Genomic DNA, 15,000 nt, shown 5'->3' with positions numbered 1-15,000 from the left:
AATAATGATAGTGATAATAAAGATGATGATGATTATAAAAATAATAATCATGATAACAATGATAATGATAATGATGATAATAGCAATAACAATGATGGTAGTAGTAATAACAATAATGATGATAATAATGATGATGATGATGATGATAATAATAATAATGATAAAGATAATAATAATAATGATAATGATGATAATAATGATAATAATAATAATATCAACAACAACAACAATGATAATGATAATGATAATAATAATGATAATAATAATAATAATAATAATAATAATAATAATAATAATAATAATAACAATAATAATAATAATAATAATAATAATAATAATAATAAAAATAATAATAATTACAATAATATTAACAAAAGTAATAATAATATTGATAATGATTACAATAATAGCAACAATGATGACAATATTAATAACAATGATAATAATGATAATAATAATAATAATAATAATGATAATAATGATAATAATAATAATAATAATAATAATAATAATAAAAAAAATAATAATGATTATGATGATAATAGTTATAATAATGATAATAATAATAATAATAATAATAATAATAATAATAATAATAATAATAATAATAATGATAATAATAATAATGATAAAAATAATAGTAATGATAATAATAATAATAATAATAATAATAATAATAATAATAATAATTATTATTATTATTATTATTATTATTATTATTATTAATATTATAATGTTAATGATGATGATAGTAATAATGATGATAATAATAATAATAATGATAATGATACTACTACTACTACTACTTCTACTACTACTAATAATAATAACAATAACAATAATAATAAAATAATAATGATAATAATAATAATAATAATAATAATAATAATAATAATAATAATAATAATAATAATAATAATAATAACAAAAATGATAATTATAGTAATAACAACAACAATGATAATAATAAAAAAAGATAATAGTAAGAATAATGATGATAATGATGATGATAATGATAATGATAACGATAATGGAATTGACATCCATGGTAATATCTCTCTCTCTCTCTCTCTCTCTCTCTCTCTCTTTCTCTCAATCTCTCTCTCTCTCTCTTTCTTTTCCTCTGCCTCCTCCCTATCGCTCTCTCTCTTCCTCTCTTTTCTAACTACCTCTCTCTATTTCCCACTCTCCCTCTTACTCTCTCATTCCCACTCTCTTTATTCATGTCTATGTGTGTAGGTGTGTGTGTGTGTGTGCATTTGTTAGCGTAGAGCGGTGGATTGTCACTCTCTTCTTCCAACCAAGTAATAAGGGCGAATATTGATCCCATTTCTTCCCCTCCTTTTACCTTGAATAATCTGCTTCTCTGACCCTTTCTCTTCGTGTCCATTCGTTCTTCATTTTTTCCCTCTCTCTTATTATTATTCCTTTTGCTTCATTTGGTATTTATGATAAAAGAGATAGATTGATTGATAGACTGATTGGCAGATGGATTCATATATGGAGAAAGAGAGAGAGAGAGAGAGAGAGAGAGAGAGAGAGAGAGAGAGAGAGAGAGAGAGAGAGAGAGAGAGAGAGAGAGAGAGAAATGGAAAGAGAGTAAAAGAAAGAGAGAGAAGAAGAGAGAAAGAAAGCAAGAGAAATAGAAAGAAAAAGAGAAAGAGAAAAAAGAAACCACGAGAGAAAGAAAAAGCAAGAAAAAGAGAGAAATCGAAAGAAAGAGCCAAAAAAAGAGAGATAGATAGATCGACAGATAGAGAGAGAAAGAGAGAGAGAGAACCCGTCCTTGAGCTGGTCCTGCGTGACTGAAAGGTTAATGAAATGCATCTGGGCAATTTACAATGGAAGTGGAGGCTGCCGGTGCAAGCAAGCAAGCAAGCAGGCGCTGGGGCTTGCGGCGATAGCGAGGCGTAGACAAAGGGACGGCGATGTGCGGTTTGTGTAAGTGGGCGAGACGCTGCTGTCACCACTTGCCCACTTCCTCCTTCTTTTCTTGGGCATTTTCCCCTTTTTTTCCTTCCTTAGATCCATTTTGTGTGGGTTTTTTTATCCGCCTCCTCTACCACTTGATTTTTTTTACTACCCTCTTCTCTCTCTCTCTCTCTCTCTCTCTCTCTCGCTCTCTCTCTCTCTCTCTCAGTCCTCTCATTCCCCTTTTCTCCCTTAGATCCAGTTTGCATTTATTTCTCCTTCTCTACCACTTGATTTTTTAAAAATTCTTTACCCCCTTCTCCCTTCCCTTCTCTCTCTCTCAATCCTTTCTTTTATTAGGTCATCTTCCCTTCCTCCGGCTCTTTCGATCGTTCCTTGCCTCCTCCGAAGCGATTTAAATTCTCCAACATTTTCCTAATTCCCGTCTCTCTATTTATCCTTCTCCTTCGTTATCTCCTTTCCTTCTTTCAATCTAAGTCCTCCTTTCTTCCTCTGCATCCTTCACTACGTTCTTATTTTTCCGATTTTATGTCCTTCCACCTTTTTTTTATTATCTCTTCTATTTTGTCTTCTCCGTTCTTTCGTCCGCTACACTTTGCTCCTCCTCTTTGCTTTTTATTCCACTAATACATATTTATCACCTCCCCCGCTGATTTATTTTTCCTTGTCCTCCTCCCCTTCCTCTTACTGTATTCTTTCTCTATGCTTATATTGTTGCCTTTCCTTTTTTTCGCTTTTCATTATCTTCTATTATTTTCTTATTTATTTATCTATTTATTTATTATTATGATTATTATCTTTATTTATTTATTTTATTTATTTATTAGTATTATTATTATTTTTTTTTTTTTTTGGCATTCCAGTTTACTATATCTTTTCTTTCTCTTTTTATAATTGTTTTCCCTTTTTCCATTTTCCTTCTCTGCTTTATCTTTACCTTTATGTCTTCTGCTAGCAGTTCTTCTTCTCGATTTCTTGTATTCTACTTCATCGTCTTCTTCATTTCTTTCATCTTTCTTTATTGTCTTCTTCATTCTTTTTATTCGTCTTTTTCTTGTTAATTTCTCTTATTTTTCTTTTCTATTTCTTTCACTTTTCTTTTTTCGATTTTTTTACTATCCTCCCGATTCCTTCTATTTTGCTTATTCTCTTCCACTTCATCCTCTTTGTTTCTTCTTCTTCATTTCCTTCACTCATCTTTATCTCCTCTGTTTTATCTACTTTATCTTCTCCACTTCTTCCACTCACCTCCATCATCTCTATCTCTTCCACAATACTTCTTCTTCATTCATCTTCATTTCTTCCCTCCCTATTTATCTCCACTTTCCTTCCACCTTCTCCATTACCTCATTACTCTTGCCCATGACTAATTCACCTCGTTTATCCACCTCTTTCCTTCCCTCTATTCGCTCCACTTTCACTCTTCCACCGTCCCGCTATCCACTCTGCGCCACTGCCACTTACATAGGAATTCCTTTTCATCTGTTCAGCTTTTTATTGCGCCCTTAATTTTCTTCGTTATATTTTTCTCGTTTTTTTCGTTCTTTTCTGTATTGTTCAGTTTTTCTCTTTCTTTCTTATTCACCTTTTCTTTGCTTGTTATTCACTTTTTTTCCTTGTTTATGATTCGTTTTATTTTCTCTTTATTAATCACGTTTTTTCTTTCTATACAATTCCTTTGTTATTGTTTTATTTGTTATTCACTCTTTTTCTTTACTCTTCCCTTTTTTCTTCTTTCTTTCTTTACTATTCACTTCTTTTAATTCCTTCTGATCAACTTTTACTTTTCCTTTATTATTCACATTCTCATTTTTCTTTATTATCCTTTTTCTCGTCATTATTCCCTTGTTCTTTTCTTTTGTTATTGTCACTTTTATTATTGGTATTATTGCAGTAGCACCATTTTTGTTCCTGTTCATATTGTTAATGCTTAAAAATAATAATTAACCATACATTATTCTTTGTCATTGTTGCTATCATCATTATCATTATTCTTATCATCATTATTATTGTTATTCTATTATTGTAATCAATACTATTATAGTCATTGATATTATCACTGTTATAATAATTATTATTGTTTTTAATATTACAATTGTTATTAACATTATTATCAATTCTATCATTATGATTGTTATCACTATTATGATTATTATTGTCATTATTATCAATACAATTATTACTATTATCGCTATTATCATTATCATTATCACTATCATTATTTTGTTGTTTCTGTTCTCATTATTATTAGTATTATAATTGTTATCAGCAGCAGTATTTTTACCAGTGTTATTATTAATGTTATTGTTATTGCTGTTGTTGCTATTATTATCATTGTTATCCCTATTCCTACTATTATCATTATTATTACCAATATCATTATCATCATTACTGTTATTTTTGTTACTATTTTTACCATCATTATTACTAGTAGTAGTAGTAATAGCAGTAATACCACTATAATCATTGCTATATTACCACAATATTATTATCACTAATACTGTTGGCTTTACTATTACAATTGATATCATATCTATCATTATTCTCGCTATCATCTTTATTATCATCACGATTATTATTTTTATGACTGTTATCATTGTTGTCGTATACAGATTTTTTCCACATACAAATTATCATACATATTCAACTCAATCTTCACTATACTGTTAAATTTAATGTGAGTAGCGTAAACAAACGGTCTTAGGGCTCGTGGTGTGGGTTGAATTCCTTCCCCTGTTGAGTGTCTGCCAAATATAGCGTAAGTATAGAAACATTCTTAACCATTGACTTTATTTATAACTTCTATAAATAAATAATAAACAATGTAAATCTTATCCATAAATAGGAAAAGCAAGAAAGGCTCTCTTGGATTTAATCAATGTCCAAGGTTGATGCTGCATTACGCCCCCCCCTTGCCTACTCATTGTAAATCAATAATCGTTATCATAAACGCGATAAAGATAATCGTGAAACGGGATCGAGACACCCCCCCCCCACCCCCTTCTGCCTGCATCTTTCCATTATATACTTGTACTTAAAGTTATCAGTCCCTTCCTATCAATTTTCATGAATTTCCTCTCTTACACTTCACTCTAATAAATCATTCTTTTATTGTGTCAGAACTGTTTGCCTCGACGAGTAACGCTTGCCGTATCTACTGGCCAAAAAATAAACAGAAATGATAATAATGATAATAATGATAATAATAATAATAATAATAATGATAATAATGATAATAATAATAATAATAATAATAATAATAATAATAATAATAATAATAATAATGATAATGATAAAAAATATAATAATAATGATAATAATAATAATAATGATAATAATAATAATAATAAAGATAATAATAATAATAATAATAATAATAATAATAATAACAATAATAATGATGATGATGATGACGATGATGATAATGATAATGATAATGATAATGATAATGATAATGATAATGATAATGATAATAATAATAATAATGATAATAATGTTAATAGAAAATCAATATTGCGTGTGTTATCAACCTCATCTTTTCTCTGTGTCTGAGGCGAGAGTAGAAGATCGTCTTAATCAAAATTCAATATACAAAAAAAAAATCCATAATTATGTTAAATCACTTACCAAATGTTACAACATTCTAGTTTCAAGTAAAATAATATTATGTTCTTAGGACTTCCATACCCGCTTTCGGGGCGAGGGCAGGAGACCGTCTTACAAGAATATAGTGATATTCTCGCTTATTATCCCCCCCCCCCCTCCCCATTGAATATTTATTAATATTTAAACAAATCATTCATAGAGAATCATTATTATTTACTCTATCTGTTATAGCACTGAGTTTTGTTACTTTGATATGCCTTTAAAAATGATATGTTTAGAAACGTTTTGTTGGTCTATACATCTTTATGATTATAAACAAAGTATCTTTTGAATGTCGAATTAGTATCGATCCCGACATTATTAATTACAATTATTATGATAAAGATTATCATGATGATGATTATTAATGTTGTGATTATCACTATGATGATCATTATTGTTATGATTATATGTCATTATGATAATTATCTTTATAGTTATTATTGCTATGATTATTATTATGATAATTATGATGTTTATTATCAATATGATGGTTTTTATTATGATTGATTATTATTATTATGATTATTATCTTTATGATTATTGCCATTATGATTATCATTAATATGATTATTGTCACTATGATTATTATCATTGTGATTATTTTCATGTTACCAACTCTGTTATTAGCACTACTACTATTGAAATTGCTGTTATTGTTGTTGCTGTATCATTATTATCATTATCGTTATTACTATATTATCATTAACGTTGTTAACTTCATAAGTGCCATTATCATCACTTTTATCATTATGATCACTGTTATCAATATCATTATTGTTATCATCACTTTTATTAGTATCTTTATTAGTATTACTTCTACTGTTACCATTGTTAGCTATAGTAGCAGTATCATTAGTAATTAGTAGTGCAGATATAATTGTCATTGTCATCAATTTTTATTTATGTTATTTATTATCAATAGTTGTAATAATAGTCAAGTCATTACGATCATTATAAACTATGCATATCATGAGTCTGGCGCGTTTTTTTTCCTGCTTTATCATTTCTCTTTCACTCTTATTTATAACACAATGTTTTCTTCCATTTTACAGTTATTTCTTTCTATTTTTTTCAATCTCTCTTTTTACTCTGCTTTTCTCCACATTTTATCTTTTTAGCTATTGAGTTTCCCCCTCTTTCCTATTTACCTCTTTATCGTATTTTCCTATTCTTTTCTTTTCTTTTTTCACCCTCCTTTTTTCTCACATTCTTTCATTTTCCCTCTTTCGTTCTTTTTCTTCTCTCCCATTTCTTCATCTTTCTTTCTTTTCTTTGTTCGTTTTCTAATCTTTCTATTTTTTTTTCTTTTCTTTCTTCTCTATCTCCTACATTCTTCTTCCCTCTTTCATTCTCAATTCTTCGTATTTTCTTCCTAATTCTCCTTTTTTTTCTCCTCTTTTTCCGTCTTTTTATCTCCACCTCCTTATTTCTTCTTCCTCTCTTACTCCTTCTCCTTATTTTCACTTGCTTTTTCCTATCCTTCTTTGCTCCTCGACCTTCTCTCGTCTTTTCTTTTTCCTTTCCTTCTTACATCTTCCCTCTTTCTCCATCTCCTTCATTCTTCTGTTAAACTTTTCCTTTCATTTCTCCTCTTCCTTTCCTCCTTCTCTTTCACCTTTATCCTTTAATTCCTCCTTCCTACTATATTCTCTTTCTCCTTTTCTTCCTCCCCTTCTCCTCCATTCTTCTCTCTGTCCCTCTCTCCCATCTACTTTCTTCCTGCTCCTCCCTTCTCCCTCTCCCTCCTTTCCCTCTCCTTTCTCCCTCTTCCTCTCCTTTCTCCCTCTCCCCCTCCCTCTCCCTCCCTCCCCCTCTTCCTCCTTCTTTCTTCTTTTCTTCACTTTTTTTTTTTCTCGCTTGACAATAGCGAATAGACCCCCCCCATCCCCCTCCCCCCTGCAGCTGCGGTGGGTGTTCTTCACTCTTTACAAAAACGTTCTACGTCATTACGCACATCCGTTCACCTGTTCTTCGCTGTCTAGGAACGTTCTACATAACGTTATTTATTTATTTATTCATTTTTATTATCATTATTATCATTTTTTAATTTTGCGTTTACTGATATTACCGTTTTGGTATTTGTTTGTTTGTTTGTTTTATGTTTATCTATTTATTTTGCTGTTTGTTGATGTTTATTCATTTATTTGTTTCTCTATTTACTATTTTACTTACCTGTTCATCTATTTATCTAGTTGTATATCTGTCCAGGTTATAGTGTCTTTAAATAGAGAATATTTGACTTTTTTTTTTTAAGTGTTTAAAGTTAATTTGCTCTCCACTTGCCTGAAGAGCGTTTAAGGGATGTTGCATGATTAGATATTCATGCACAGAGACACGCAAAAAAAAAAATAATAAGAAGAAGAAGAAAAATAAAAGAAAATAAAAAAAAATCTTGTATAAATATTCATATGATAATCGGGTCATATGTTCTTTTCTGATTGTTATTTTTCTACTTCTCTTTCTTTTTCTTCTTCCTCTTCTTTCTTTGTCTTCTTCCTCTTCTCTCTTTCTCTCTCTCTCTCTCTCTCTCTCTCTCTCTCTCTCTCTCTCTCTCTCTCTCTCTCTCTCTCTCTCTCTCTCTCTCTCTCTCTCTCTCTCTCTATATATATATATATATATATATATATATATATATATATATATATATATATATATATCATTCTCTCTCTCCCCCCCCCTCTCTCTCTCTCTCTCTCTCTCTCTCTCTCTCTCTCTCTCTCTCTCTCTCTCTCTCTCTCTCTCTCTCTCTCTCTCTCTCTCTCTATCTATCTATCTATCTATCATTCTCTCCCTCCCCCTCTCTCTCTCTCTCTCTCTCTCTCTCTCTCTCTCTCTCTCTCTCTCTCTCTCTCTCTCTCTCTCTCTCTCTCTCTCTCTCTCTCTCTCTCTCTCTCTCCCCTCTCCCTCTCCCTCCCCCCTCTCTCTGTCCCTCCTTCCTCCCTATCTTTCTCTCTCATTCTCTCATTCCCCCCTCCCTCTCTCCATATCTCCCTCTCCCTCTCTTTATTTCCTCTCTTTCTCACTCTCATCTTCCCTTCCCTTCGAAGTCGATAATGCCCGTCACCCTTTTCCGCAATCTGTCAGAAATAAGTATTATCCATCACTCTAGATCATTTAAGTATCTCTTGTCAAGGAGACTAATAATATTTCAGCTGCCGAGCGAGGGCTTCCCACCGCCGACCCCCTCTGCAACAGCGCACCTCTTCCCCGATCACCGGATGTTGCAAATTGAAGAAAAGGTCAGGCTATTTTTTCTGTCTCTCTCTCTCTCTCTCTCTCCTTCTGTCTGTCTCTCTCTCTCTCTCTCTCCTTCTGTCTGTCTCTCTTTCTCTATCTTTCTCTCTCTCTCTCTTCTGTCTGTCTCTCTCTCTCTCTCTCTCTCTCTCTCTGTCTCTCTCTCTCTCTCTCTCTCTCTCTCTCTCTCTTCTGTCTGTCTCTTTCTGCCTCTCTCTCTCTCTCTCTCTCTCTTGCCCCTCCTCGTTTCCTCCTTGGATTTTCTTTCTTTGTATTTGGCTTTTTTTTTCTCTCTTTCTCGCCATCTTGCTTTTTTTGTGTTTTTGTCTTTCTTTCTTTTTACGGTTTTTATCTATTTATATCTTTATCGCTTTCTCTCTCTTTCTCTGCAACAGCGCACCACTTCCCCGATCACCGGATGTTGCAAATTGAAGAAAAGGTCAGGCTCTTTTCTTTCTCTCTCTCTCTCTCTCTCTCTCTCTCTCTCTCTCTCTCTCTCTCTCTCTCTCTCTCTCTCTCTCTCTCTCTCTCTCTCTCTCTCACACACATCTAGACATCCGACTGCCTCTATCAGGCTGTCTCTGTCTCTACCTCTCCCTCTCCCTCCATCTCTACCCCCCACTCTCTCATATGTCCCCTTCTTCCTTCCTTTCCCTCTCTCTCTGCCCTTCTCTCTCTCATATCTCCCTTCCTCCCTCCCTTTCCTCGCCCAACCCACGTGCTATTAAGGGCCATAGTTCCGTACCATACATTACAAAAAGTACCCATACTATTAAGTATTAAAACCACCCTTATTGCACCACGGGGCGATATGAGTTAGCATCGGGCAATGAGGTCCGATTCTATGCTATATATTTGTTATTTTTTTATTCCTTTGTCAAATTTGGGGCAAAAAAAAAAAGACGTTTAAGGAAGAATAGAAGAAGAGGAAAAGAGAGACTGTAAATGTTGATATGTTTATGTATCATATATACTAGTATATATATATATATGTGTGTGTGTGTGTGTGTGTGTGTGTGTGTGTGTGTGTGTGTGTGTTTGTATGTGTAAGTGTGTGTGTTTTTTGTGTCTGTTTTTTTTTAAGGGTTTAGTTTAGAAAGTTTGGGAAAAGGGGAAGGGAGGGTTTGAAGGAAAGACAGGGCTATAATTTAAGATGAATAGGATCAAATGGTTAATTTTTTCCCCCATTAATTATACTAAAAACGTGATATATAAGATATTACTAGTATTTCTACTTTCATTATATATTTTTTTATCCTATTTCCTTGTTTATCCGTTATTGAGGTTAGCATATCGATCATCATCATCCCTGTAGTTAGTATTTTGTTGATAACATTATATAAATATTTCTTTTTACATTCATTATTATTTTAACTATTGGCAAAGATGTTATTGTTATTACTATTATTGATATTACTGTTATTAGTGTTGTTATCATATCTATTTCATTATCATCATTATCATTATTGTTATCATTATCATTGTTATCACCATTATAATTATTATCATTATTATCAGTACTATCATTATTATCATCATTATCATTAGCATTGTTATCATCATTATTATTACCATTATTTCATTATTATAATTATCATCATTATCTTTGCTATTGTTATAATTATCACTATCATTATAATTATTATTATTATTATTATTATTATTATAATTATTATTATTATTATTATTATTATTATTATTATTATTATTATTATTATTATTATTATTATTATTATTATCATTATTATTATTATCATTATATTTTATTATTATCATTTTTATCATTGTTATCATCATTGCTGTTACTATTATCATTGTTATCATTATTGTTATTATTATCACTATTACTACTAACACTAAGATTATGATTCTTGTCCTCATTGAAGCTGTTATTATTGTTATCATCATCATCATAATTATCATTATCAACAACCTTCTTATAATATTTTGATTATTATCATCATGTTCATTGTTACTCTTATTATCCTTATCATTGTCATTATTATTAGTAGTAGTAGTAGTAGAAGTAGTAATAGTATCGTCATTATTATCATTATCAATATTACTATTATTCTTAGTATCACTACTGCTATTATCATTAACATCACTATCAATGTTATATCTATAGTTATCATAATTACTGTTACTGATATCATTATCATATATCATTGTCACTATTACTGTCACTATTATTGATTCTATTGCTTTTGTCATTATTGCATTACATTATTACCATCATTAGAGTTATTGTTTCTGCTTTTATTCTCATCATTATTATTATCACTATCATCTTCATCATCATTACCATCATCAGTGTTATCATTACCATCATTATCGTCATTATAATCATTATTGGTGTTGGATTTTTTATTTCTATCATTGTATTCATCATCATCATTATCATCATTACTATTATCATCATTGATGGTAGTAGTAGTAGTACTAGTAATCACTAATACTATCATTATCATGGCCATTTATTATCATTAACACTATTCTTTATTTTCTGTTTATATATTCATTATATTTTCTTACATTCGCTTTCATCAGCAGGATAATTTTCATTATCATATCAACTTCATTATCTTAGTTATCAGCATCATTACCGTCATTCTTATCTTTGTCTTCATCAAAATTGCTTCCATTGTGGTTTTCCTATCTTTCGGTCTCTTCTTCTTCATCATCCTCTTCTTCCTCTTCATTTTCTCCTTCCTTTTCCTGGTATTATTGTTGATCTTCTTAGTATTATTATGCTGTCTTCTTCCTCTTACTATTTTCTTTTTCTCCTTCTTCTTCTTTACCATCCTCTTCTTTTGTTTCTTTTTCTCTCTTCTTCTCTCACTTCTTTTTCTTCCCCCCTCCTCTCCTCCTCTTCCTCCTCTTCTTCTTTCTCTTCATTTTCACTTACCTACTCCCCCTCCTTCTCCTCCTCCTCCTCCTCCTCCTTCTCTTCTGCCCACACTAAGCAAAAGAGAAGGCAAATTATCAACAAATACCCGACATAAATAGAACAGTTATCCCTCTTCTCTGACACTTCAATCAACATCTGGAACTCATTTATCAACTGGAAGTGAGAGAATTAGATGATTTAGAACCAATTTCCTTCGAGGTGTTGGAACAAATGTACAGAGGCTGTCGTTACTGTAAACAAATTAATGTACGCAATCTATAAAGTATGACCGACGCTGCATGATGCAATTGAATAAAACATGTTGGTTTGGATTTTATGAACAGTTAATGAGATAGGTTATTAAAACCAAATAGATGAAAAATGCTATCTAGATTGATGTTATTTGTGGATCCGGTTAGTTTAGGATAAAGTATTACACAAACAGAGTGAGAGAGAGAAAAAAAAATTATATATATATATATATATATATATATATATATATATATATATATATATATATATATACACACACATATATACATATATATATACATAAATGAAAATACATATGCATATATATATGTATATATATATATATATATATATATATATATATATATATATATATATATATATATATATATATATATATATATATATATATATGTATATATATAAGTGTGTGTGTGTGTGTGTGTGTGTGTGTGGAGATAGATAGAGAGAGAGAGGGAGGGAGGGAGGCAAAGAGGGAAGGAGGGAGAGAGAGAGAGAGAGAGAGAGAGAGAGAGAGTCAGACAGACAGTCAGACAAACAGAAAGAAAGACACAAAGACAGACAAAGAAACAATAAAACTCAAACCAAACCCAAAGATAAACACACACCGACACAAACAACACATCCAAACAGCTCGCGTGCAATAACTCGGCATCATTAGACCGGCATATATTTTTTTCTGTTTATGTAATTGCAATCCTCAGCGAATGAATACGAGTATGCATCCGGTATGTTTGCGCATTTCTCTCCACACTCATTCGCAATTGCATATTTCCACTTCATCTGTATGCCGGACGGACCTCGAGACTCTTGTTCCTCTTGGAAACTTGGGGCAAGGCGCACCCCGGGCGAGACACCCTGGGCTCCTCTCCCGACGATCGTGGCGTGAGATGAGGAGGCTGCTCTTGGGATGAGATGAGGATGAGATGAGGATGCTGGTCCGGGGGTGAGATGAGGATGAGAGGAGGATGAGATGAGGATGCTGCTCTTGGGATGAGATGAGGATGAGGTGAGGATGCTGGTCCGGGGGTGAGATGAGGATGAGATGAGGAGGCTGCTCTTGGGATGAGATGAGGATGAGGTGAGGAGGCTGCTCTTGGGATGAGATGAGGATGAGATGAGGAGGCTGCTCTTGGGATGAGATGAGGATGAGATGAGGATGCTGCTCTTGGGATGAGATGAGGATGAGATGAGGAGGCTGCTCTTGGGATGAGATGAGGATGAGATGAGTAGGCTGCTCTTGGGATGAGATGAGGATGAGGTGAGGAGGCTGCTCTTGGGATGAGATGAGGATGAGATGAGTAGGCTGCTCTTGGGATGAGATGAGGATGAGATGAGGATGCTGCTCTTGGGATGAGATGAGGATGAGATGAGGAGGCTGCTCTTGGGATGAGATGAGGATGCTGCTCTTGGGATGAGATGAGGATGAGATGAGGAGGCTGCTCTTGGGATGAGATGAGGATGAGATGAGGATGCTGCTCTTGGGATGAGATGAGGATGAGGTGAGGATGCTGCTCTTGGGATGAGATGAGGATGAGATGAGGAGGCTGCTCTTGGGATGAGATGAGGATGAGATGAGGATGCTGCTCATGGGATGAGATGAGGATGAGATGAGGAGGCTGCTCTTGGGATGAGATGAGGATGAGATGAGGATGCTGCTCTTGGGATGAGATGAGGATGAGGTGAGGATGCTGCTCTTGGGATGAGATGAGGATGAGATGAGGAGGCTGCTCTTGGGATGAGATGAGGATGAGATGAGGATGCTGCTCTTGGGATGAGATGAGGATGGGATGAGGGGGCCGCTCTTGGGATGAGATGAGGATGAGAGGAGGGGGCCGCTCTTGGGATGAGATGAGGATGAGGTAAAGATGCTGGTCCGGGGGTGAGATGAGGATGAGATGAGGATGCTGCTCTTGGGATGAGATGAGGATGCTGCTCTTGGGATGAGATGAGGATGAGGTGAGGATGCTGGTCCGGGGGTGAGATGAGGATGAGATGAGGATGCTGCTCTTGGGATGAGATGAGGATGCTGTTCTTGGGATGAGATGAGGAGGCTGCTCTTGGGATGAGATGAGGATGCTGCTCTTGGGATGAGATGAGGATGGGATGAGGATGCTAGTCCAGGGATGAGATGAGGATTCTGCTCCGGGGGTGAGATGAGGATGAGGTAAGGATGCTGCTCTATGGATGAGATGAGGATGAGGTGAGGATGCTGCTCCGGGGGTGAGATGAGGATGAGGTAAGGATGCTGCTTTATGGATGAGGTGAGGATGATGCTCCAGGGGTGAGATGAGGATGGGATGAGGTTGCTGGCCCTGGGGTGAAATGAGGATGGGATGAGGATGCTGGTCCAGGGATGCTCGTACATGCATCAGGGAATTCGTTTCTCGTTTGTTGCTATTATGAGTTTTCCCTTGCTATACGCTATCTCGTCCTCTTTGCTCAGTGCATTCATCTTGGCTTGTGTGAATTCTTTTTTCTGTGTCTGTATGTGTATGCGTCTATGTCTGTATGTATATGTGTATTATCTTTCTTTCTATCTATATCTATCTATCTATCTCTCATTCGCTCGTTTTCTCTCTTAGTTTATTTGTCTTGCCCCCCCCCTCTCTCTATCTGTCTGTCAATATATCTCTCTATCTATTTCTCATTCGCTCTTTTTCTCTCTTCGTTTGTTTGTCTCCCCCTCTCTCTGTCTCTCTCTCTCTGTGTCCCCCTCTCTCTCTCTCTCTCTCTCTCTCTCTCTCTCTCTCTCTCTCTCTCTCTCTCTCTCTCTCTCTCTCTCTCTCTCTCTCTCTCTCCCTCTTTGGAATGGGATCATAATTCTCTCTCTCTCTCTCTCTCTCTCTCTCTCTCTCTCTCTCTCTCTCTCTCTCTCTCTCTCTCTCTCTCTCTCTCTCTCTCTCTCTCTCTCTCTCTCATCTGTGTTCACGAATCTGCCAATAAACAGTAAAGCATAAACGTATGTTAATTGATAGGTAGAAATATACACATACATATCATCGTATTTATTAATGCATGTC

General features: G+C 33.9%; 1 protein-coding gene across 1 annotated transcript in view; it reads right to left on the bottom strand.

The window, feature by feature from the left end:
* The window catches only part of LOC138859216 (uncharacterized), a 17,196-nt gene extending 2,847 nt beyond the window's left edge, over positions 1–14,349 (bottom strand). Inside the window, exons 1-3 of the mRNA XM_070113426.1 lie at positions 13,601–14,349; positions 12,716–13,355; positions 11,811–11,878 (exon numbers count right to left, since the gene is read on the bottom strand). Of these exons, the coding sequence (XP_069969527.1) occupies positions 11,811–11,878; positions 12,716–13,355; positions 13,601–14,349 (1,457 nt within the window). The remainder of the gene's footprint in view (positions 1–11,810; positions 11,879–12,715; positions 13,356–13,600) is intronic.
* Between the last annotated feature and the right edge of the window lie 651 nt (positions 14,350–15,000).

The sequence above is a fragment of the Penaeus vannamei genome, chromosome 34 (assembly GCF_042767895.1).
Source record: "Penaeus vannamei isolate JL-2024 chromosome 34, ASM4276789v1, whole genome shotgun sequence".
Classification (NCBI taxonomy): domain Eukaryota; kingdom Metazoa; phylum Arthropoda; class Malacostraca; order Decapoda; family Penaeidae; genus Penaeus; species Penaeus vannamei.
The sequence above is the reverse complement of the archived record's forward strand: the minus strand, read 5'-3'. Positions and strand labels throughout refer to the sequence as shown.